This window comes from Sturnira hondurensis, unplaced genomic scaffold (assembly GCF_014824575.4).
Source record: "Sturnira hondurensis isolate 20B ecotype Veracruz unplaced genomic scaffold, ASM1482457v3 Scaffold0022215, whole genome shotgun sequence".
Lineage (NCBI taxonomy): Eukaryota > Metazoa > Chordata > Mammalia > Chiroptera > Phyllostomidae > Sturnira > Sturnira hondurensis.
This window is the reverse complement of record NW_028094846.1, coordinates 2276292-2299295: the sequence shown is the minus strand read 5'-3', so window position 1 is coordinate 2299295 and position 23004 is coordinate 2276292. Positions and strand designations below refer to the sequence as shown.

Genomic DNA, 23004 nt, shown 5'->3' with positions numbered 1-23004 from the left:
TAAATAAAATCTTTTTAAAAAAAGAATATAAGTGCACCACAGAGAAACCAATAACTGCAGCTGCCCTGCACAGTGGAACCGGGTGGCAGGGAGACCGAGCTGGGAGAAGACTCACTCTTACTCTCTATCGCCTTCAGAAGGTCTGGATTTAGTGCTTATGCAGATGAATAAACGCTATGAGAAATGTTCGTTGGCAGTGGGACTGGGCAGAGGGGGAGCCCCGTGCTGCTTGTCCCCCAGGACACCCCCTCCTGCCACCTCCTGCCCAAGGACCTCATTGCAACTGGCCCATAGTGGGCTTCAGTAATTTTTTTTAAATGGATGAATTTCCCGGGGAATCCTCCTAAGACAAATCATAAAGCGAAGCGTGGATGATGTTAATTCAAAAATAAAAAGGCCTCTCAAAGCATGTATTTGAGGTCAGGAAGAACAGCCATACGGGAAGCACTGGTTCAGGGGATGCGCCGACAGGGTCCAACCAGGAGGCAGAGGCAGAGGGTGCTTCTGGGAGAGGGGAGGGGACAATGACGTCGACGGAGGCAGGCTCTGCTGTCGGTGCTGAGGGCACGGCGGTGACGTCAATTCTACATGTGTCTCAGATTTCCGGTCAGTAGTCGTTAACCACTGCTTCCTCGCTATCTTTGCAGACAGTTCTTTGGGACATGTGGTTGCCCTAGGCCCCGTCCAAGGTCATTTTGCCCTGTTTTCATCTAAATATTTGAGGCATCAGACATGCAAGGCGGTTCCTCTGGGGCGGCAGCTATGGTGCCATTTAGTGACTCCGCTCATATTATTTTTGCCAACAGTGGGACTGGGGCAGGGAGGGGCAGGGAGGGGCAGGGAGGGGCAGGGAAGGACGGCAGGGGCATTAAGTAGGGCCAGGCTCTGGGTGACCGCCCAGCACAGGGAAGGGGTGGTGGAAGGGAGGTGGGGGCCCATGGAGCACTAACATGACAAGAGAGGCAACTGATGAGGGGACCACTCGGGAGGAGAGGGGACCAAGGGCCATCCCGCTGAACTTGCACATTGACTTCGGGACCACTGATACGGGAGACGAGGGGAAACAGGAAACCACTTCTGGTGGGAGCTCCGGGAGAGCACGCTTCACTTCTCCGAGAGGGAGCTCCCCACCTGTAAGGCAGAGAACCACCCGCCCATCTCCCCACTCGCTCTAAGGAGGGGCCCTGTGCGCCTCCCAGGTGATGGTGCCCCCCAGGACTCTTACTCTGTAGCCGATGACCAGCCATCCCAGTTTGCCCGACAGAGAAGTCCCAGCATCCTGGAACTCCGGGTTTAAAACCAGGACAGTCCCAAGCAAAAGGAGACCAGGGGATTGTGTTCTGTGACTACTGGGTCTCTCTGCCTCCCTGGCCAGATAGCCAGCGCTCCGAGGGGACAGACTTTCTGTCTCCTCATGGTGGAGGCATTGTAGACGGGGCAGAAATTAGAGGGCCAGATCGTATTGTGCCTGGAGGTGGTTCAGATTTGGGGCCATGCTGCTCCTGCCCTGGTTTCAGACCCTTCTCTGAGATTCTTTCCTTTTTTATTACCACCAGCAATCTCCTGTCCGTTGTAGAAGGGGCCACACCCAGGTGAGATGCCTGGGACTTTGTACCTCTGACGAGTGGAGAAAAGGCAGGGAGAGGTTGCTTCAAGGGGAAGGTGGACAGGTTCCCACCGGGGACTTTTGGTGAAGGAGGTACAACTCAAGTCCAGGCCCCCAGGAGAGCTCACCTGCCAATCAACGCGAGGGCGGGGTGCTCGGGCCAGGCTCGTCTGTGGGGAACAGGAAGAGGAAACCACAGGCAACTTCTGGGTCAGGCCAGAGGCTGGCGTAGCGCTAAGGAGTCAGCCCGGACCTGTCTGGCTGCCACCAGCTCCAGAATGGGCTCGGGGCCCAGAGGAAGCAAGAGCATGGTGGGGAGGGCGCAGCCTGTGCTGGGCGTGCTGTGTGCAGGTGAGTAGCCCCTCCCCCGTCCAGGGCCCTGGGTTGGGGGTTCTCCCAGAGCGGCCCGGGATGGGGCTAGGCTCCTGCTGGGCAGAACGACCTTCCCACGCTCAGAGGGCGGGTTGCAGTCCAGAACCCAGAACCAGAATGGTGCTTCACGCACATATTAGTAAATAAAATGCCAACCCATTCTGGAAGGAAGAACTCATGAATTCTCAAAGACCGTATTTTCTGATCCCAAATAAGCACATAGATTCAGACATCAGATCTGACAATGGGGCTGAAGGATTTGAAATTAAGCCTGCCCTGTAAGATCCAGGATGCATGGATTCGGGCACGTTGCCTACTTGGGATTTTAACCTTTGCCTTAACACCAGAGAAAGAGGTGATGTTACGAGTGTTAACATTTGTGCCTTATAGAGGGAAACCGAGGCAGAAAGACACTTTTAAAAAATTTTTTACTTATTTATCTTTGGAGGGGAAGGGAAGGAGAGAGGGAGAGAAAGATCAATGTATGGTTGCCTCTGATGTGTCCCCTGCCGGGAACTGGCCTGCAACCCAGGCACGTGCCCTGACTGGGAATGGAACCGCGATTGTGTGGTTCGCAGGCCTGTGCTCAATCCACTGAGCTACACCAGCCAGGGCTCAGAAAGACACGTTGACTCCCTGACATCACTCCCAGAGCAAGACTCAACCGCTTCAACAACAACAGCAATGGAAACGAGACCAGCCCTGTCCCGAAGCCCACCCTCCTCAGCCTTCTGATGCTCTGGTCGCTGAAAACCCAGAGACAGGGAACCCCACGAAACTGAAATCAGACAGTCGTCCCTACCCAGCCAAACCCAGGTCTCAACGGCCAAGTCTCTGTGTGGGACCCGTGCAGTTTCTAGGGTCAGGATGGAAAGCTTGGCGTTGGGGACCTGGGCACAGCAGGAAGGAGAGTCGGGCGGGGTGGGGGGAAGCCGAGAGATGGGGGCGGGAACCTCGGGAGCGGATTCGTCCTGTGGATTTGGCACCACTCCGGCAGTTCACAAACTCCCGAGGCCCCAGGGATCTGGGAGGGAAGGAGAGAGGGGGAGGGTTACAGCCCGAGTCCCCAGCCTCAGCAACCGTTAGACAGGAGGCTGGTTAGAGAGAGCTCACCTTTAGGCTTGTGCAGCCCCAGGACCCGCCGTCTGTGGCCCAGGACCTTCTCCCAGGCCCCCCTGCTACCCCCCACCCCCGTCTGTCTGTCAGCGCCTGGCCGCGGAGCCCTTGGGTGGAGGGCAGCCTGGTGCTGGAGAAGGGCTGGGTTGAGGCTTGGAAACAGATCTGGAAGAAACCGATTCGCTCAGACTGGCCCAAGCCCGCCAGGTAGGCGAGCTGACTGGGGGCCACGGGGCCTGGCGACCAGGTTATGGGGTCCGGGTGGTCCATTACTTTATCCAGACAGCCCTCCACTGAACACGCGGTTTGTGCGGGCGCCGCAGGGGTGAGGGTCTGGATCCTCTCCCACCATATCCAGATGGGAAAGGATGTGGCCACCCTCCCGGCACTGGGCTAGCAATGCCCGCCTTCCCCTCCCCCTCCCCGCGTTGGCAGCCTGGCTGCAGCCCTTGGGTGGGTAAAAAGAAAGGATTTTGGCTTAGAAAATAGACCCCAAATGATAGAGAGGGAACACTCACCCAGCTTAGAGAGAAAAGCGGCCCGAGCCCTGCATTTCTGAGAGGGGTCCAGTCTGCCCCTCCTGTGAGCAGGCAGGTGACCCCGGGGGACGTGGCCAGGGGAACCAGTCCTTGGGCTTGTGGTCAGAGGAAGTGTGTCTTCTGCTCCCACCCCTGCCCCCCAAGGCACAACCACATGCCCCCACCTTTGCCTCCCCACCTCAGCCTGGAGGAATGGGCCGGGGCACAGAGTTACAGGGACCCAGGCCTGGTGGCCAGCTTGGGCATAAGGCCATTTTGCCAAGTGAAAACATTTAGGGGAGAAATAGCTATGGTCAGGTGCAAGCAAGCCATGAAGGCCTTCAAAGGTCAACCCCAAAAGCAACCAGGGGACCCTCCCCACCACATGTCAGGAGAGGACACCAGCAGAAGGGGCTGGGACATGAGGGAGGGCTTCCTGGAGGAGGTGGAGCTTGCGCTGGGTTTGAGCAGACCTCCTGGCCCTCCTTCCTTGCTCCATCTGAACTTGCCCAGACGTAACTTAGACGTTGCTGACATGCTGGACAGAGTGACACCACGCTGAGAGCAGAGGCCTAGGGTCACCCCTCGGGCTTTGGGGAGGGAGAAGGTACCACATGAGATAATAAGGAGGAGACACAGACAAAAGGCAGCGCATTGGAGAATTTAAAAACAGTAGTGTGTTGTGTCACATTTACTGGTTAGCGGATGTGGCGCCAGCCTTGCCTTCCTGGGATAAACCCCACCCGATCGTGGCGTATGACCTCTGGCTGCACTGCTGTATTCGGTTTGCTAGTATTTTGTTGAGGATTTTAGCATCCGTGTTTAGCAGGGATATTGGCCTATGACTTTCTTTTTTTTTTTGGTAGTGTCTCTATCTGGTTTTGGGATTGGGATAATGCTGGCCTCGTAACACGAGCTCGGGAGTCTTCCCTCCTGTTGAGCTTTTTGAGATCGTAAAATTCGGTAAAATTCGGCCGTGAAGGCGTCCAGTCCAGGGCTTTTGATTTGGGGTAGTTTTTTGGTTGCTGTGTCCATTTTACCGGGTGTAATCTGTCTGTTCACATTCTCTGATTCTTCCTGATTTGGTTTGGGAAGACTGTATGTTTCTGGGAATTTGCCCATTTCGTCCAGGTTTTCCGCTTTGCTGGTGTGCAGTTGTTTGTAGTGTTTGCCTACGACCCTTTGTGTTTCTTTGGTGTCAGTTGTTATTTCTCCTCTTTCATTTCCGATTCCATTTCTCCGGGGTCTCTCTCTCTTTTTCCTTAATGAGTCTGGTTAAAATTTTGTCAATCTTGTTTATCTTTTCAAAGAACCAGCTCCTTAGACTCATTGATCTTTTATACCTTTTTTTTTAAGGAAATCTACTTCATTTATTTCTGCTCTGATCTTTATGATTTCCTTCCTTCTACTCACTTCGGGCTTTGTTCGCTGTTCTCTGTCAAGGTCCTTTAAGTGTGAAGTTAGATTGTTTATTTGAGATTGTCCTTGTTTCCTGAGACAGGCCTGTAATGCTTTCCCTCTTGGGCTTGCTTCCCAGCGTCCCCCAGGTTGGGGGTCACTGTCCCCATTGTCGTGTGTTTCGAGGTGTCTTGATTTCTTCCTGAGTCTCGGCGTCGACCTGTTCACTTTTTAATGACGTGTTGTTTAGTGTCTGCGCCTTTGTATAATTTTCAGTTTTCTTCACGTGATTGATTTCTAGTTTCACAGCACTGTGTTCGGAGAAGATGCTTAATGGGATTCCAGTAGCAACATTTTATCTGATATATCTGCTCAGGCAAGTGGAGCACAGGAAAAATTAATAAATGGGACGATGAGGTTTTCTCCCAGCAAAGGAAAACCACCAACAGAATCAAAAGACAACCCACGGAATGGGAGCACATATTTGCCGATACATCTGATAAGGGTAACACCCAAAATTTATAAAGAGCTTAAAAAACCTAATGCCAGAAAACCCCAAACAATCCAATTTGAAAAATGGGCAAAGGACCCGAATAAACACTTCTCCAAAGAGGACACACAGACGGAAAACAGACATATGAAAAGATGCTCAGCATCGCTAATCAGCAGAGAAACGCACATTCAAACCACAGCGAGACATCACTTCCTACCTGTCAGAATGGCCGTCATCAATAAATCCGCAAACAACAAGTGCCGGGGAGGCCGTGGACGAAGGGCAACCCCAGTGCACTGTTGGGGGGGGGGGATGCAGGCTGGAGCGGCCCCTGTGGAAAACGGCGTGGAGATACCTCAAAAAAACTAATCATGAAAGTGCTGTAGGACCCAGCGGTTCCACTTCCAGGAATGTACCTGAAGAAACCCGAAACGCTAATTTGAAAGAACATAAGCCCCCTGTGTTCACTGCAGCGTTATCTCCAACAGCGAAGATTCGGAAGCTGCCCGAGTGCCCGTCAGTAGATGAGCGGATAAAACAACTGTGGGACATTTACACAACAGAATTCTACTGGGCTATAAAAAATAAGAAAATCTCACCCTTTGCGACAGCATGGAGGGACCTGGAGAGCATTACGTGAAATAAGCCCGTCGGAGAAAGACAAGTACCGTATGATTTCACTCCTGTGTGGAATCTAATGAACAAACTGAACTAACGAGCCAACTAGAGACAGACTCAGAGATGGAGAGCAGGCTCTCTGGGCGTGGAAAAGAGACCCAGGCGACTCTGACGTGCAGCCGGTTTCCCGTCGTGGGTGGGAACTTGAGGCCGGTCCTCCGCAGGTGGCCGGCAGCTTGAAGTCACACTGCTGCTGGTGTTACGGGAGGTGGGGCTCGTGACGCTCCAACCCAAGGCATCCGAGTGCCCTGGGGAATGGAACCTGGGACCGGGGGCAGGCAGTAGAGGCGGGGCAGGGCCAGGGGCCCCCGTCTGGCCACGCTCGCAGAGGTATGACTTCCAAGTCGCTTTGTAGGGGCTCTCCAGGAAGGCAAGTGGTGGGATTTGTCCGAAGCCACCCTAAGGGAACAGCGTGCTGCTTACCCTTGGCCCATTCATATATTGGGAGCCACACTCAGAGGCTCCGGGACACCACACAGGGGGTCACACATCCCCAAAACCCCCGTGGCTGTGCTGGCTTCTGGAACACACCTGCCCTCTCCTCCCCCCGCTTAGCTCCGCAGGCCCTTCCTCAGGACAGCTGCCCCCCCCCCGCCCCCGCTCTGTCCCATCATCCTATGTGTCACGGTTGCTGCTATAAAGGTTTTAGGTGCAGTTTCCAGTGGTTTCTTATTTACCACCAGTCGCCTCACCCAGAGGATCGAACACCGTGAGCACAGAACTGTGCCCATCCCTGCTGGCTGCATGCCCTCCAGTTGTGTCCCCACCTCTAGCACCGAGCCTGGACCTCGGGCCACCTGCTGGTGGCCACCAGGGAGGTGTCCCTGCCCTTCAGCCTCCCCAGGCTGCTGGGCTGTTCTCGGGGGCTCCCCTTCCCCGTCCCCACGCTGCCCCTGCTTCTCTCCAAGCCTCCATTCTCTGACCTCACTGGCTTCCACCGAGATGTGCCATCCTGAGTCCCTTCCTGGGGTTGATGGATAAGATGGACAGTTAGGGAAATGGATTTGTCCTGCAGGGCAAAGGACAGGCGTGTCCTTCCGGCCCCCGGGTATCACCTCCCTCTCTGGAGTGAACTGCAGTCTCGTGCGGACATGGCCAACAGAGGGGCGGCTGGGCTTGGAGGTCAAGGCAGGCCGGTGGCCCCCGACCTTGGCAGTGCTCCGGCTTTGTCCCCTCTCTGCCTGCTGAACTTGGAGCTGTCCTTGGATTCCCTGCCCAGGGCACCAGCCGTCAGCCTTGGAAGCAGATTCCTTCCCGAGGCGCCTCCCTGCCCGCAGCCACCCAGTGCCCTTTGGGCTGGTTTCCTGTTTTCCGCCCTGGTGAGTCAGCGATGCCATAAACACCTGGCACAGCACAGAGACAGGGAGACAGCCCCACCGAGGACCGTCACAAAGTTCACGGGAATCCGGCATGAAGGGTGGAGGGTGGGGCGGCCGCTGGAGCTCGCTGCCTGCACCTGCCTGCCGACTTGCCCCTGTCTGCACACATGGGCTCAGAGTCCTCCAGCAATGCCCTGACCCACCCCACCCACGGGTTGGGGGCTTTCTCATCTGCCTCCTCCTCCACTTTCAGTCTCTTTGTTCATCAGCTCTGGGCCCTCTACCCCACAAGCCTACTCACGCCTCCCCGCCTTCTGCCCCCATGGGGACCAGAGGGACCTCCTCAAGACACCTGGGTGTCCCCGCTCCAGCTGCCCCATCTCCCGTGGAAGGCCAGTGCCTTTGCAGAGCGGGCTGCTGTGCTGCCTGCCTGCCTCACGAACCGGAGCCCGTGCCGTGGCCCCAGGAGCCCCGCATGCATGTCGGGGGCATTCGGAAACTACAACTGCACCAGGAAGAAACGCCACACTGCCCCTGACCCCAGAACCCAGGGAGCACTGTTACTCACCCTGCATTCGGGTCTGTTTTCTTCTGGAATCTGCTTTCTCTCCCTGACGACGTGGAGGTGGGCGGGGCTGTGTGCGCAGTCTTGCATCCTGATCCGGCCCCTCATGTTTCCACAGTCAGTGTTGTGAACTGAATCACTCGGGGACCATTGCAAGTCCCACCCCCTCGGGAAGCCTGTCCCTTGCTGTCCTGGTCCCACACAGCCCCTGCCCTCTCCCCGAATACTTCACTCCTGCACACTGGGTTTAATGCGCAAAGAGGCTTTAGGTGGATGCTGCTGGACAGCCACCGCTGAGTGCTTCCAGGTGGGGACCGTGCCGTGAACCACTCAGTCAACAAGGTTGAGTTACACCCAGCCCTGCGTGGGCACCTTGGGGCAGGAAGGAGGTCCATCTGGTGAGCGGAGGAGGCCTGCACCCACCCGCCCACCCTCATCCACATGGGAATTGTGTGCACGGGGAAGACACCGCCTCAGGTGGTCCCAAGGAGCTGGGAGGAAACAAAAGAGACCAGCTCGAAGAGACACCTGCACCCCTGTGCCCAAGTGGCATTTTCACAGCAGCCCAGCTGTGGAGGCCACCTAGGTTTCCATCGACAGACGAATGGATAAAGAAGGCGGGTACACATGCGCAGGGGAATATCACTCAGCCATGAAAAAGAATAAACTCTCGCCATTTGCGACAAAGGAAGTTGGACCTCGAGGGCATTATGCTCAATAAAATGAGTCATCGGGAGAAAGACAAATACTGCATGATTTCACTTACACGCAGAATCTCAAAATACCCGGCCCCCTCAAACAAACAAACCAAAAACAGTTTCACAGACTCAGAGATCAAACTGATAGACGGTGGTCAGGGTGGGTGGGTGGGTGGGTGCGTGGGTGAAGAAGGTGAAAGGGTTTACGGTCAACAATACTGCGATGACTTTGCACGGTGACAGATGGCGACTGGGCTACCGTCAGGCACATAAGTTTCCAATCACTACATTGTCCGCCTGAAACTAATGTAATATCGCCCGCCAACTCTACTTAAATGAAATAACTAAACACAATAAAAGCCGGCGCAGCGAGGGCCGGGCTGCTGCCCGTGGGTTTCCAGAGGAGGCGGGGCATGGACAGGCCAGGGACTGGTCTCCCTGTGCCGTGTCCTAAACTAGGGCCGTAGGGAAAAGTCAGCGAATTGATCGGCATTGGTAGGTGCCTAAGATTCCTGTTGAACAAAAAGTTCAACAAATACTTATTGATTTCTCGCCCCTCCTTCCTCAGGGGCCAATCAGAGCCCCTAGGGAGGCCACGTGCAGGGTAGGGGTCAGGATAAACCCACCTGCGAGTGTGAAGCACCCCCCCCTCCCCCGCCAAAACAGACCAGCACTTTCTCAACACCAAGCACACATCTAGCTGGGGGGCAGGTGGGGCCCCTTCTGGCTGGCACCCGTCTCCGCCCTCACGGAGACTGTGGCCCCTCCCTGCAGATGGGCTTCCTGAGTGCAGCCATTATCGCCCATCTCCCTGGGGTTCCCATAAAGCACGGAGTGCGCCTGTAGCAGCTAGGCCATCAAGCATTTCATTATCCTCCGCGGGTGTATTACTTTCCGGTTAGCTCTCGGGAGACAGTTCAGCATCTTGTTAACGAGCCTCAGTCATTTACCAGCGATCACTGGGGCTTCCCCTCGCTGGGGCTCCTGGGGTCTCCATGATTTGATTTTTTGGGCATTTTCTAGCAATCTGTGGGTGGGGTCTTCAACCGAGTGTCTGGTCGCTCATCCGACCTGGGTTTTAAGCCTGAATTCTCCGGGAATCGTGCGCTTGCTGTGGAAATGCACTTGGTAGGGCCCGTGCCGTGTGGGGGGCACTCGCTAGGACCCCTGGGAGGCGAAGATGAGGAACTGGCCCACGGCCAAGGATAAGGGCAGGGAAAGGCAGAAGGTCCATGTGGCCTCTGGGCCAGGACGGGTGCGGATGCCACCTGCATTAAGTCAGCGACCCTCCTGACACCCTGAGTTAGAGAAGAGGACCCTTGTTCTGGAGTGAGGCAATGGGCCACGAGCCGGCATCCAGCCTCGGAGCCCCTGGCCCCCTCCCACCTTTACAATGAGAAGCTTAGGATGCAGGGACTCACGGGCCACGGGTGGCACAAAGGACAGAGCCACCAACTCTGCCTGGGAGGGTTTAGACATTTTCTCTCAGACAACATTTGCATCCAAAACATCTTCCTGCACCAACGACCGCGGCATGTGGCGGGGTTCTGAGTCCTCCGTGCGGGAGGAGGCACCGGCTCGTCCAACTCGTATCTGCCCCCTCCCCGTCCCAAGAAGGCCAGCACATCACCGAGGAGCTCAGCCTCCAGAAGGAGCACCAGGGGAGGGGAGCATTCTGGAGTGTGAAGGACACAGCTCCAGGGAGGCGCACGGACGAGAGAGCTGCAGCTACAGGAGGCCGGGGGCGGGGGGCCGGTTCTGGGCAGTGGGACAAAGATGCCCAACATCGACCTGTGCAAGGAAGTGGAAGGGGAGGTGGTTGGAAGGCTCTAGAAATGTCAAGAACTCCTCCACTTCTTAGCTGTGTAACCACAGTTTAGATGTTCCCACCTGGGGCTCCTGTCCCACCCTCTGGGTCGGGAGGGGAAGGTCCTGCAGAAGAGGAAACCAGGGCCAAAGAGCTGGGAACACGTAGCCCATGGAAGAGGCAGGAGGGCCCGGACTTCGCGACGGACTGGGGAGGCCAGTGTCGGAAACACTGGAGGCCTCCTGGCCTGTGATGCCAGCCGAGTGGGAACGAGGGGATACTGAGCGTGTCAGTGTGTGTGTGTTGGGGGGGGGTTGCATTGGCCACGGAGGACCCCCAGGGTTGGCTGTCGGCTGCAGATCTTACACAAAGAATAGACCCTCATCCAGGACCATGGAACACGTCGGGGCGCCTCGGGGTGCCGGATCCGCCTTCCCCGGCTTACAAATAGCACACGGGGAGCACTGCACATGGGGAGCACTGCACACGGGGGGCGGTCCTTTTCTTCCTGAGTTCTTTCTCGGCCACCCCTCTCTACTACCTCTTCCCTCGCAAACCCACGAACATGGAACGATTTCAGCGTGCTGTGCTAGGGAGCTCGAAAACTGACCTGTTCTTTAGTTACAACCCTTGGCAATCACTCTCCCTTCCTGAGAGTCCTTTGGGGGCTGGTGGGTCACCGCTTGCGATTCACCTCTAGCCAAGGGGGCTCCGAAGAACCACAGGCCCCGGAGAGCCGAGGCCGGTCCCGAGGACCCAAGCACACACACAGTGTAACGAAGGCACCGGCCGTTGATGATGGGCCGGCAAACGTGCTGTGCCCAGCGCACGTCCCCCGCCACACGCGCTTCACGCAGCCCACTGCTTGGGCCAGAACTCGGGCACCACAGGGCCTGGGGGGGAAGCGGAGGGGTCCTGCGTTTAGTAAAGAAGGAAACCCTATTTACACTTGTTTAAACGCCACGCGATGCTACTTCCTCAAATGGCCTGGAGACGCTGTGTGTTAGTGTGGAGGCGCAGGCATCGGGAAGGAGCCACTCTGCATCGGGAGAGCAGGCGCGGGGCAGCTGCAGCTGAGGACAGGTGTCACCGAGCATTCCGCAGAGGTGTGCACCCACGTCCCTCGCTTCTCCCTCCCACTTCCCACTTCCCTTCCAGTCTGGGTGACGGTGGCGGCCATCTCTGTGGAAACCCCGCATGAAGTTCTTCGGGCTGCCCGAGGAAAGAGCGTCACCCTGCCCTGTACCTACCACGCTTCCACCTCGACCTTTCAAGGGCTGATCGAGTGGGACAAGCTTCTGTGGAGTCACACGGTAAGGGTCCTCAGACAGGGGGCGTCCCGGGGAGGGGCACAGGTGGCAGGTGGCAGAGCTGACCGAGGCGATGAGTGAGTTGACGGAGAAATAAACTCCAAGGGCAAGACTCAAGGCAACCCAGGGGCATGGAAGCCGAGGGTGGCTGCCTGGCTCCAAGCCTGGCGCATAGTAGGTACTCCATGAACACCGGCAGCCTGAGTGAGTGAGAACAGACAATGGGAGATCGGGAGGCCCCAGGGGCCGCCCTGCTGGGGTCCAAGGAAACCCGATCACCTGCACCTGCCCGCGCTGTGGTCGGCCTGCCTGCCTCGGTGTTCCAGTGCGGCCATCAGATGAGGGCAGATATGACAAGACGGTGCCCCCTGGGGGGAGCTGTTTGCTCTGGGGCCTGAGGCAGCGCTTCCGGGCTGAGCTCGGTAGCCAAGAGCCCTCGGCGCCGATGGGAGGAAGCGCCGAGCCAGGGCCTGAGGGTGAAGACCAAGTGGCTTTTCCTCTTCCTCCCAGGAAAAGGTGGCCGTGCTGACGCTTCCAGCCCGAAGCCTCAGTCACGGCGACCGTTACCAACACCGAGTCACCTTCTCGGACAATGCCCAGCAGTCTGATGCCTCCATCACCATTGACCAGCTCACCATGGACGACAACGGCACCTACGAGTGCTCGGTGTCGCTGCTGCAAGACCTGGAAGGCACCTCCAAGGGACGTGTCCGCCTCCTGGTCCTCGGTGAGTGGCCCCAGGGTCCAGCAGGGGTGGCAGGGAGCGGGTGTGGGGAGGTCAGGTGGCCTGGGGGAGACAGAGACAGAGGCAGCCGTGCCTGGTCAGGAGCTCAGACTCTCGGTCACCTGTCTGTCCATCCGTCTGTCTCAGGGCAGGGGTGCGGCACCTCCACTGCAGACCGAAGGGTGCTCTGAGTTGCCCAGGAGCTGCCCCGGGGCAGAGGAAGAGGCCCGCTGGGAGCCGCCTCTGGGCCAGCCTGGGAGGCCCTGTCTGGAGCCCATCTTGGGCTCCCGTCCTCCCTCTCACGCCAAACTCACTAACGAGGAGAGAAGAGCAGCCCTTGTCCTGCTGCAAAAGTGCTCCCTGGGCCTTATGTCAAGGCCAAGGGCAAACCGTGACTCCCTGACAGGCTGTGTGTTCTTCCCAGTGGGCAGACACCAGCATGCGGCCCCGCATCCCGGACCCCAACACCACACCCTCGGTCAGGCCCCACTGCCTTTGAAATACGCCCCAAGACACCTTTCTTTTCATGCAAATAACCTCTTATCGGAGTGTGTGGATTTGAAAGCACCTGAACCGCCATGGATGTGAGTGTCTTCATTGTGTCCCCAAGGCCCAGGGAAAGAAGGCCTTCCCCGTCAGTCACTGGGGACGCCTCGGTGAGCACCTGCTGCTTTGGGACCAATGCCCTCCACCCCCACAGGGAGTGACAGTCACAGAGTGGTCCAGCCTTCCAGTGTCACCGGGCCACACTGGAAGGAGAAGAGTTGTCTTGGGCCACACATTAAATACACAAACACGAATGAAAACTGATGAGGCCAAAAAAAAAGTTTTAATTAAATTTGCGATTTTGTGTTGGCCACAGTCACAGCCATCTTGGGCCTCAGCTGGGACGCACCATTTTTTCCTTTCTCTTTTCCCCTTTACACTGCTGAGTGGGACTTCATTTTTAGCCGCATATGGGGACTGCCTGGCTCTCTGACGCACTGGACAGAGTCACACAACTTAGCCCCAAGTGAGGAACGACTGTCCCTGCCTCCAGTCTCACCTCCCAGCGAGGCCACCGGTGGTCCCGCTGCCTTGCTCTTCCACCCGGCATCCCGTCCTCTCAGCGCATGCGCACACGCCTGTATGTTGTCTGCCTTTCCGTTCTTTTTTAAAAAGAGAGCTCATGTGACAGCGAGTGCTGCGCACCTTTCCGTTCTCAGTGTTTCACGCCCATTTCTCCAGATGCACGCGGAGACCTGCCCGTTAGCAGCGACGCTCCGCCGTGCGGCTGGCTGATTCCTTCAGGCCGGGCTGACATATATACATGCAGACTCTTTCCCGGCGCCGTCTTTGTTCCTGTGGGCCAGATGCTTAAAAGTGGGAGGTCGGTGTGAATCCGCACCGACCAATTACTTTCCCCGAAGCCACCCAGACTGCCACCGGCATTATTTCAGCAGCCGTTTCCCATGGCCTCGCCAGTGCTGGAGGCTGCCAGTCTGTTTCATTGCTGCAAATTGTGTTAATTTGTTAGGTCGAAAAAATCAGTCTCCATCAGCATTTTTATCTAACATCCCGCAAGCTTCCCCCTCCGTCCCCCCAGGTAGCGCCTGCCCCCTAAAGTCAGGGCCAGTGGTGGGGAAATGAGAGCGTGGCTTGGTTTCCTCCCTCTCCTTAACCCACCTTCCCCCTCCCCCTCATTTCTGGCTCCTCTGAGGTCATGACCCAGGGAGGGGGTGAAAGGGGAAAGGCACAGGCCACCTGCACTCTCTCTGGGCTGTCACTGAACCCCCATCTGCCTAGACTCACTGGGCTTTCAACGCACCCTCTCTCTCACCCCACAGAGGGCGTCAGCTTGCCTGTTGTGTTTTCTCTCCCAGGGTGTTAACTTGTGTTCTGAGGTCCGAGGGGGGTTGGGGGGGCAGTGCGGGGCAGGTGACAGAGCAGTGCCCACCTTGACGTGCCCCCTGGCCCCCTGTGTCCACGGAACACCGCATGGTGGACCCATCATTCACTGATCACTTCTGTAACGAATGAAACCCCGCCCTGCGCATGCGTGAACGGCAGCTTCGGAGTCTTTGCACGCAGCTTAGAAACGTCACCATCACACTTTATTGCTGTCCAGCACGCCCGCCACAGCTGTGTTCTAGGGGCCCCAGACCCTGCATGCAGGGCCCGCTGTGCTTCTCCACCACCACCGCCCCCCAGCTCCACGGAATTGGGGGCTGCCTCTTTAATGCAGAGAAGGCCGCCTCCTGGAGAGAATCTCTGCTCTGCTCGCCTGTTCGCCTACGGTGGCGGCCTTCCACCAGATGCGAATACTCAAGTGCCTGTGCTGGGGACGCTTGCCTCTTTAAAAAATACTATTTTTTTTTTTACACACAAGAAACCGAACAACTTTCACCTGTATTGCTAAGACGTATGCTTCCTCCCAGCCCTCCCTGAGTTTGCAGCTAGCGCGTGGGTACTGTTCTTTCCCATCCACGTCACTTCATTCCTCCTCCCACTGTCTTAGCGCTTGGCGAGAGCGTGCAGCACGCGCAGCACGTCCAGACTGCCTCCCACTATACAGCTACCCCGGATGGCGTGCCCACGCCTCGTTGGGTGTGCACAACACTTCCTTTCTGCATTAGCTCTGCATTAGCTCCTTGGGGCGGGATTACCGAGCCAGGAGAAGGAGCGTTTTCGCTGTTTCTCTTCTGCACGCACCACCCGCCATTCTCCCATTGCCTGGGCTTCCCGGACTGAGCGGATCACTTCCCACCTGGTCTTCCTCTGCCTAATTCTGTCCCCTTCTGGCTCCCCTTAAACGGCTCCCCTCTTCCAGCAATGAGCTGGCTGGGGAAGGCAGCGGACCTCACCTAGGTGTGACTGTCCAGGCCCCGCCCCCGCCCCCATCTCCCAACCTCGGCCTCCCAGGGCTGCTGCGTTTTAGTTAACTTGAAGGGCGAGGGGACGCTCTGCATCTGAGGTTATGGAACTCGGTGCAACCCACATTTTGCTCTAAAAAAAAGAGCGAGACAGATCATTTCGTACTATGCGTTAAGAAATCCAGCAAATTTTCTTGTAAAAAAGTTTTCTTTCCAAATGGCTGTCTTGCTTTTCAGGCAGAAGGGCTTTCGTTATGTGTGGCCGCCCACTGGGGCTGGGTGACCTCAGGACTGAAGCAGGGCACGAAGTCCCAAGTCACCACAGAGAAACCACCTGTAGACCTGCAGGACACCTGTAGCACCTGTGGGCACGGCCGCCCCACGGCCTCTGGCGCCCCCTGGTGTCCTCATCAGGAGTCTCAGCTTTGCAAGGCCTGGAGCCCATCACGTTCTCTTGCCTATCTCTCTGCCTGCAATAGTATTCGGGTGGCACCTACCTCCTGTCCCAACGAAGATCCGCGATCTCTGGGAGCCCCTGTAGCGGGTGTAAGGGCTGCTCTGAACAGCTTCCCCAGAACCACACCACAGTCTGACTGGGGAATGGGCCACACCCTGCAGGGCATGTAGAGAAAGGGGTAGGGGCCGGCCTACCACTGGTGGCCCCAGCACCGCCCTGTCCCCTCTGTGACCTCCTGCTCACCCACACACACGCTCCTGGAAGTCTCAGGCACACCTGATGCTTCCCAGAGCCTGGGCACACCTGCCCCTCTGTGGAGGGACACACCTGTCCCTGACCTCCGCTGCTGTCTCTTCCTTCAGAGTCACGGCCTGTGCCGGGACCACGTCTGTGTCCCTTGGCTGTGACTTCCCTGCCCCTGAGCCTTGCCTCCTGCCTGCCATTGTCCAGTCACCCATGAGGTGCCTCCACAGGACTCCCCGAACCCAGGGATGCTCTCACGGTGCCCCGCCCCCGTCCCCAGCAGTGCCACACGCACAGGAGGGGCCCCATCCGGTTTGCAGCATGAACCTCACCACGCGTCTGCGCTGGGTGGGGCCCTGCTGGGGGTCTGTGGGAATTCCAGGAGGCCAAGTCAGGCCTGCACTGTGAGGACCTGCGGGCTTTTGTGCCCTCCTCGCTATCTCTGTCCCTCTGAGCCCTGCCCCCAGCCCTTCAGCCCTCACTCCCACCCAGCACCTCTGCTGTCCTCGGGGTCCCTCCCATCCCCCCACCCCTCGGGACCATGGCATTTTACCAGGGAAGCATGAAGCGAACACGGTGAGGGGCTTGCGAGAGGGGCCTACTCTGGCCCCAGGGGTAGGCAGCCTGCCCTGTGTGATCTGTGAGCTAAGCTGGCTTCTTTGTTGCTAAAGGGTCCTTTAAAAGAAGCAGTGACTGCGGGTGCAATGTGGCCCTTCCCAGAGCATCTGCTGTCCCCTCAGGGAATGGGACCTGAGACGGCCCAGCTGACTCACTGAGCCTGTGGCTGGTGGGGGAGCCCTGGGCCTGGAGCCAGCAGGCCCGGACCCTTGCCCTGTACCCCCATCTCTAGAAGGCAATGACTCTATACTGGCCATGGTGACACTGCCCCTGTGACAGGGACGGGCCCCTGGGCTGGTGTTCTGGGTGGACGGACCTTGGAGCGTCACACCTCAGGTCTAGGCTCGGACTTTCTCTGCCTGTGAACCAACGAGGCGGGTGTGTGTGTCTGCAGGGGAGGGGAGGGGAGGGCTGGCTGTCACCAAGGTCCCCCTGACTTGTGCCTTCTCCTCGGCCTCTCCCCGCAGTGCCACCCTCCAAACCCGACTGCGGTATCCAGGGCGAGATGGTGATCGGGAACGACATCCAGCTGACCTGCCAATCAGAGGAGGGCTCCCCGGCCCCGCAGTACAGCTGGAAGAGCTATGACCTCCGGAACCAGGAGCGGGCGGGCCCGCCAGGTAACCCCGGCCGGGTGCGGGGCCCTGAAGGCTGCCCCCGCCCCCTCCCTACAGCTGGCATAGCGGGTCTCGGGTCACCTCCCTAAGCACCGCTTTCTTACAACCACACCTGCCCAGCTCACGGGTGGCCATGAGCGAGGAGAGTGATTCCACGGGAAGAACTGAGAGGAAGGAAACGCATGGGACAGGTTGCCTGGCTTTCCTTCAGCCCTGGGACGCGGTTCTCTGGACTTCGCGTCCTCAGCAGTCACTCTGGCTGCAGTCTGCAGTCAGATTGTGTCCCCAACTGTACCCACTCAAGGGTGGCAATGTCTCGTTCCCACGTGCTCCCCAGGCCAGTCCATCTCTGACACCCCTGAACCCCACCTCCCCAAACGTGCCCCACTTCTCTGGCCCTGCACCACCAGACCAGGGCTGCTGTGGGGGCTCCACGTTCCCAGGGGCTCAGGGGCCACGATGGGAGGTCCACTTACAGCTGCCAGGGGACCAGTTCCATCCTGGGCAGCTGGGTAGCTGGCCTTTGGTCAGGAAACATACTAGGAAAACAAGGCGAAACAAAACCACCCCCCGCCCCAAACTGCATAAATATCCTCCTGTCGTTACTGTAGAGCCCACAGTGTGGGAACCCCTCACTGGACCCCCAGGGCCTCAGCTGCCAGCCAGCTGCACCCACAGCTCCCAGGACAAATCCTGAAAGGTGCCTGTTGGTTTAGCTGTGGGCGGTCCTCCAGCTCAGGGTGGCAGGAGCAGGGCAAAGGCGGGGTGGGCGCCGGTGCCCAGTGAGCACCCACTAGGGCTTCCATCAAACAGGGTGAACTGGTCGCTCCACCCTTCTTGACCACAAGGTGTCCCCACGGCAGCAGAAACATCCGTTTCAGCCTGATTTCAGAACTATCAGGACCTTTCCAAGAAAAGGCGTCAGGAGCCCAACATGGAATCAGAGCTGGTCTTGGGGCGCTGGTGGCACCCGCTCACCCCAGAGCAGCTTCCAACGCCCACTGTTTGCATGAGGGACGGGGGAAGGACGCTGCTGACCTGGAGCAGGAAGCCCCACTCCCGACCCGGGACAAGCCTTCCCCTCCCTGTGCGGTGTGCCAAAGGGCAGGCTGCGTTTCACCATTGAAACGGTGGGGGTCTGGTAAAGGCTATTCACCCCCAAAGTATGTCCGGGCCCCGAGACCATTTCCCAAAGTGGCTTCCTTCAAGCTGCCTCTTTAAAACGCCCCGTTAGTTTAGAAAACGAGACCATTACCCTCTAACTGCCCGGTGCTCAGTAGCACATTAGAAGCTCTGAGAGTTCTGTCTGTAAAACCATATTAAGCCCTTTGCTCTATCTCGAAACCGGTTCTGCTCACGGGCTCACTTTCAGTGCGATGTATTAATATCACACGTCCACAACGCTTCGGAAAGCACGCCACGGCCTGGGGTGCCAGGGTTTTGGGGAGACTGGCGCCCAGGGAGCAGTGCCCTGGGCTCCCCAGGCAGCGTCTGAGGAGAGTACCCTCACGTGGAGTGGCTGGAGGGAACAAGCCCGGTCACCAGCTGCTACTTGGGCGGTGGGAGCGAGGCTGACTCCAATTTAATCTTCTGTTCTCCATGGAGGCCCTGACCCTGCGTGGGAGAAGAAACTCCTTTACTAGAGTCGGGTAGCACTTCCTGAAGGACCCTCATCACCCTGCTGTCACCCTGTGCCACCTCTGTCTTCCCGTGTAGACTGGGGACCTCTTCACCTTGTTTAGAGCTAGGGTGGTCGGCATGAACTTTCTGGGTCGGAACGCATTGCAGTAACCTGCGTGCATCGTGCACAAATTCTTATAGTGAGCATACATTGGCCTAATAATTTCTTCAAAGAAAGTTGTCAGCTGTTCCAGAAAGTTCTAGACCTCAAAACGGGATTTTTGTGAATGCTTCCACACCATGTCATTTTGTCACCTCGAGCAAGGCCCTGCCCATGTAACACTGGAGATGGAAACGTATGTTCCGTCTACCAAGCGTAGAGATCGTGACAGAACCAGGGAGCCCGCAGCTGCGGAAGGGTGTGGAGGGGCGCGTCGTCCACTCGGGGGGCACAGTCTTGCAGGAGTGGAGGTGAGCAGGGGTGGGAGGGAAAGCTGGAGGGCTGGCCGTGCCCCTGCGACCGTGTGGACAGGCCTGGGCGTGTTGCTGAAGGTCCCAGGCTGCCCCTGAAAAGTCAGGCAGGGCGGCAGCAGGACGGAGTGTGGCCACCTGGTGGCGGCCAGGGCCACACCAGGCTTTTTGAGAGGACAGAGGTCTCAACCCTTCTCTCAGAACTGCAGTCACAACAAGGCAGCTTGGAGCCCAGGAATCAGCGACACCTGTAGGCACTGAGCTCCCCTCCCAGGTGAGCTGGTTGCAGGGCCGTAGACTCCGCAGGGAGGTGGCTTTCGAGGACACTGGGACCATTGCCCTGAACTCAGGAGGAGCAGGGGCGACGCTCCCACCCCATGTTCGCAGCTGCGGTTCCGGCAGCTTAAACGGCTCACGTACATGGTGGGCCACGGAGAGTGCAGACGGACAGCTGCCTCCCGCCCCAACACACATGCAACACGCTCACATGCACACAGTCACACACATATACTCTCACACACAATCACACACTCACAGACATACTCTCACACACACTGTCACACACACACACACACACACACACACACGGCAGAAACCCCCAGAGATCAGAGACGGTAATTTGCAAAGTCTCCCTTGAAGTGAGTCCCAGCCGAGGTTCAGTCTCGGGAAAACATGACACCTTCTCACCAGAAGGCGTTTCTATGCGACACACGCGAAGAACCACGCATCCTGGGCACATGCCACGTGGCAGGCCTTCTGTTTGGGGCCGATGGGGACTCGTGGCTCATCAGATGCCCCTGGTTGGGTGTCCTGGGAGCTGGGCGCTGCCGTCACCGCCATCAAAGCTAAGGAAACAGGGTTCAGTGATGCTGAGGGGCTTGCCCACTGTCCCACGGTGCACAAGCCGCAGACCCGGGCTTCAAACCCAGGGTGCCCGGCCACCCCGCACACCCCTCGGAGTGGTACCTCCCACCTGTTTCCCACCCTGAGGCCAGGAGACGGGTCTTCTCACTGCAGGTGGGGCCGCAGGTGGGCAGGCCAGGACACCGCAGGTCCTGCCACTCCTGCTCTGCTGTGCCGCCGTCCCCTCACCTGGCGGCCCTCCTTCCCAGGCATGGGGCAGACCTTGACCCTGAAGAACATCTCCACAGACACGTCGGGCTTCTACATCTGCACCTCCAGCAACGAGGTGGGGACGGAGTCCTGCAACATCACGGTGACCGCCAGTCCTCGTAAGAGCATCGGAGAGTGGATGGCAGGGCGGGGCGTGGAAAGGGGAGGGATCGCAGCCTCCTTCGGCCCCGTGGCCCCCCTTGCCTGGGCTCTGGCCACCGCACATGGGCCCCATCAGCAGAGGGGCCACGCCCAGAGCCAGCTGGCACGGTCTAGACCCCATCCTGTGGGGTGGGACACTCACCCGCACAGGGACAAGCTGGAGCAGGAGCCGCCTGGCTGACGGATGAGGACTTTTCGAGGCCTGGGGAACCCGGGGGCACAGGAACAAGGAGGCAGGGCCATCTGTCCCCGTCTGTGTCTCTACCCTAAGGAGCACCCCCAGGTCTGGCTGGTCATGTTCCCACAAGGCCATGCCTTTCCAAGCCAGAGGCTGGCTCCCTGGGCTCCGGGAGGACTGGAGTCCCCGAGGGCTGGGAGGAGCCGCCTGGGGCACAGTGGCTGTGGGTGACCCTCCCGGCCCACTCAGCCTGGAGCCCGGGCTCAGTGGGGTCAGGGATGCAGCCACTCTGTCTGCCGCAGCCTCCATGAACGTGGCCTTGTACGTGGGCATCGCCGGCGGCACGGTGGTGGCCCTCATCCTCATCAGCGTCCTGATCTACTGCTGCTGCTGCCGAGTGAAGGGCGAAGATGAGGCCAGGCCGTGAGTGGGGGCGGCCCGGCAGCATGGGGCTGGGCAGGTTGGGGAGACACGTCCCGGCTCCTCGAACCCAGGGACATGGGTTGGTCCTATCAGCCTGTCCTGAAGTGGAGTGGGAGTCCCAGATGTGGCCCCCGGCCCATGGATCTCAGCTCGGGCTCCTGTGGGGACCGGGGCTGTGGGCTGCCACCTTCGTCACCGGCGGGTCCCTCCTGCCTGTTCCCCAACACCCTCAGCTCACAAGCAGAACAAGTCTGAGCCACTGCCTGTTCCCTCCGAGCCCCACCCTTCACCCCAGGGTCCCTCTGCAGCCAGAAGGGTGTGGACGGTGGGCCAGGAGGGGGGCTGGGCCCGGCTCTCTGGGGCAAACCGTCCCTCTGTCCTCATGGCCGCAGGAATCGGTCCATCTACCGGGAGCCCCAGGAGCAGCTGAGGGAACTTTCACAGGGGCGGCAAGAGGAGGACAACTCGGAGCACGGAGACACTGGGAGCCGCCGTCACTCCTGACTGCACTGGCCACGGGTGACCAGGGCCTGCCGCAAGTGAAGGGTCCCTCCCCAGCCTCCCCGCCCCCACTCAGACCCATTTGCCTGAGCCTCCCTCCCGGCACCGACCATACTTCTGTCCTCTCAGTCAGCAGTGGGGGCCGGGCTTGGCCGGGCTGGGCTGTTCTCCCCTGCCGAGCGGCCCCTCCCCACAGCCAGGCCCACGGGGACCTCGGTGTGCCCAGCACCAGGGCGGGCAGTGCCTGGCAGAGGGTTTGCACGCAAAAACGTTTCTATCGCATGGATGGATGAATGAGCAAGCACGCAAAGGGGTCCCTCTCATTGTCCAACTTAGGTGCCGACTCCCCACCCTGGGCCCACGTCGCCGGGCCCACGTCGCCTGGCCCAGAGCTTCACTTCCAGCCTCACCCACACCCCCCTCCCTGCCCCGATTCTCGGCATGGTCAGGCACTGCTGGCGAGGGACACCGCCAGCCCCGCTGCACCCTCCCACGTGGCTGCCCACGTGGCGTCCATCCCTGCCTGTCCACATCCCAGCTGTCCCTCCAGGCAGAGTTACCTGAGCCCCTGGGGCCGGGCCGGGCTTCACCCCTACTTTGACAGGGGGGGCCTGCCCCTCACTGGTCTCCCTGCCACAACTGTGGGCACCAAGGTGACTCCCACCCAAACTCATCTGCCCCTTTGGTGAATAACGGTGACTTGACTTAAATGAGCACATCACAGCGATGCTCTTGAGACCAGAGTAACCGCCGTGCCCACCCTAACTCTGCCCCACCCACCCCATTCCTGGCAAGCTCCTGGCTCTGCTTTGCTGGCTGGGGGTTATGCTGCCCCTTCAACAGCCCCTCCCCCTTGGTCAGCTGTTTCCTGCCCCTAGGAGTCCAGGCTTAGGCCTCAGGCTGGTGGCCAGTCTGGTCCAAACGCTGTTAACTATTAAAGAAACAGTGCCTTTTCTGAATGATCAGAAAAGGAATCTTTCAAATCTATTGTCCATTTGTAATTTTTAAAATATCTTTTATATATTTGTGGAACTCTTCGCTTCATTCAAAATGCTGTCAATAATAATAATAAAGTGGTCGGTGGAAATTCTGTCTTTTTGACGAGGGTTTGGTCCCCACTAGGTGGAGACTCCTCCTCCAGCCTC

The 23004-nt window shown here is 58.4% G+C and overlaps 1 protein-coding gene across 1 annotated transcript; it reads left to right on the top strand.

Moving 5' to 3' along the window:
* Nucleotides 1–1613: 1613 nt before the first annotated feature.
* Nucleotides 1614–22864, top strand: GPA33 (glycoprotein A33). The gene is made up of 7 exons (XM_037035191.1): nucleotides 1614–1957; nucleotides 11729–11883; nucleotides 12391–12607; nucleotides 17242–17394; nucleotides 20595–20714; nucleotides 21238–21358; nucleotides 21751–22864. Exons 1-7 carry the CDS (start codon nucleotides 1885–1887, stop codon nucleotides 21860–21862), a joined length of 951 nt encoding a protein of 316 aa, XP_036891086.1. The 5' UTR covers nucleotides 1614–1884; the 3' UTR covers nucleotides 21863–22864.
* Nucleotides 22865–23004: the final 140 nt, after the last annotated feature.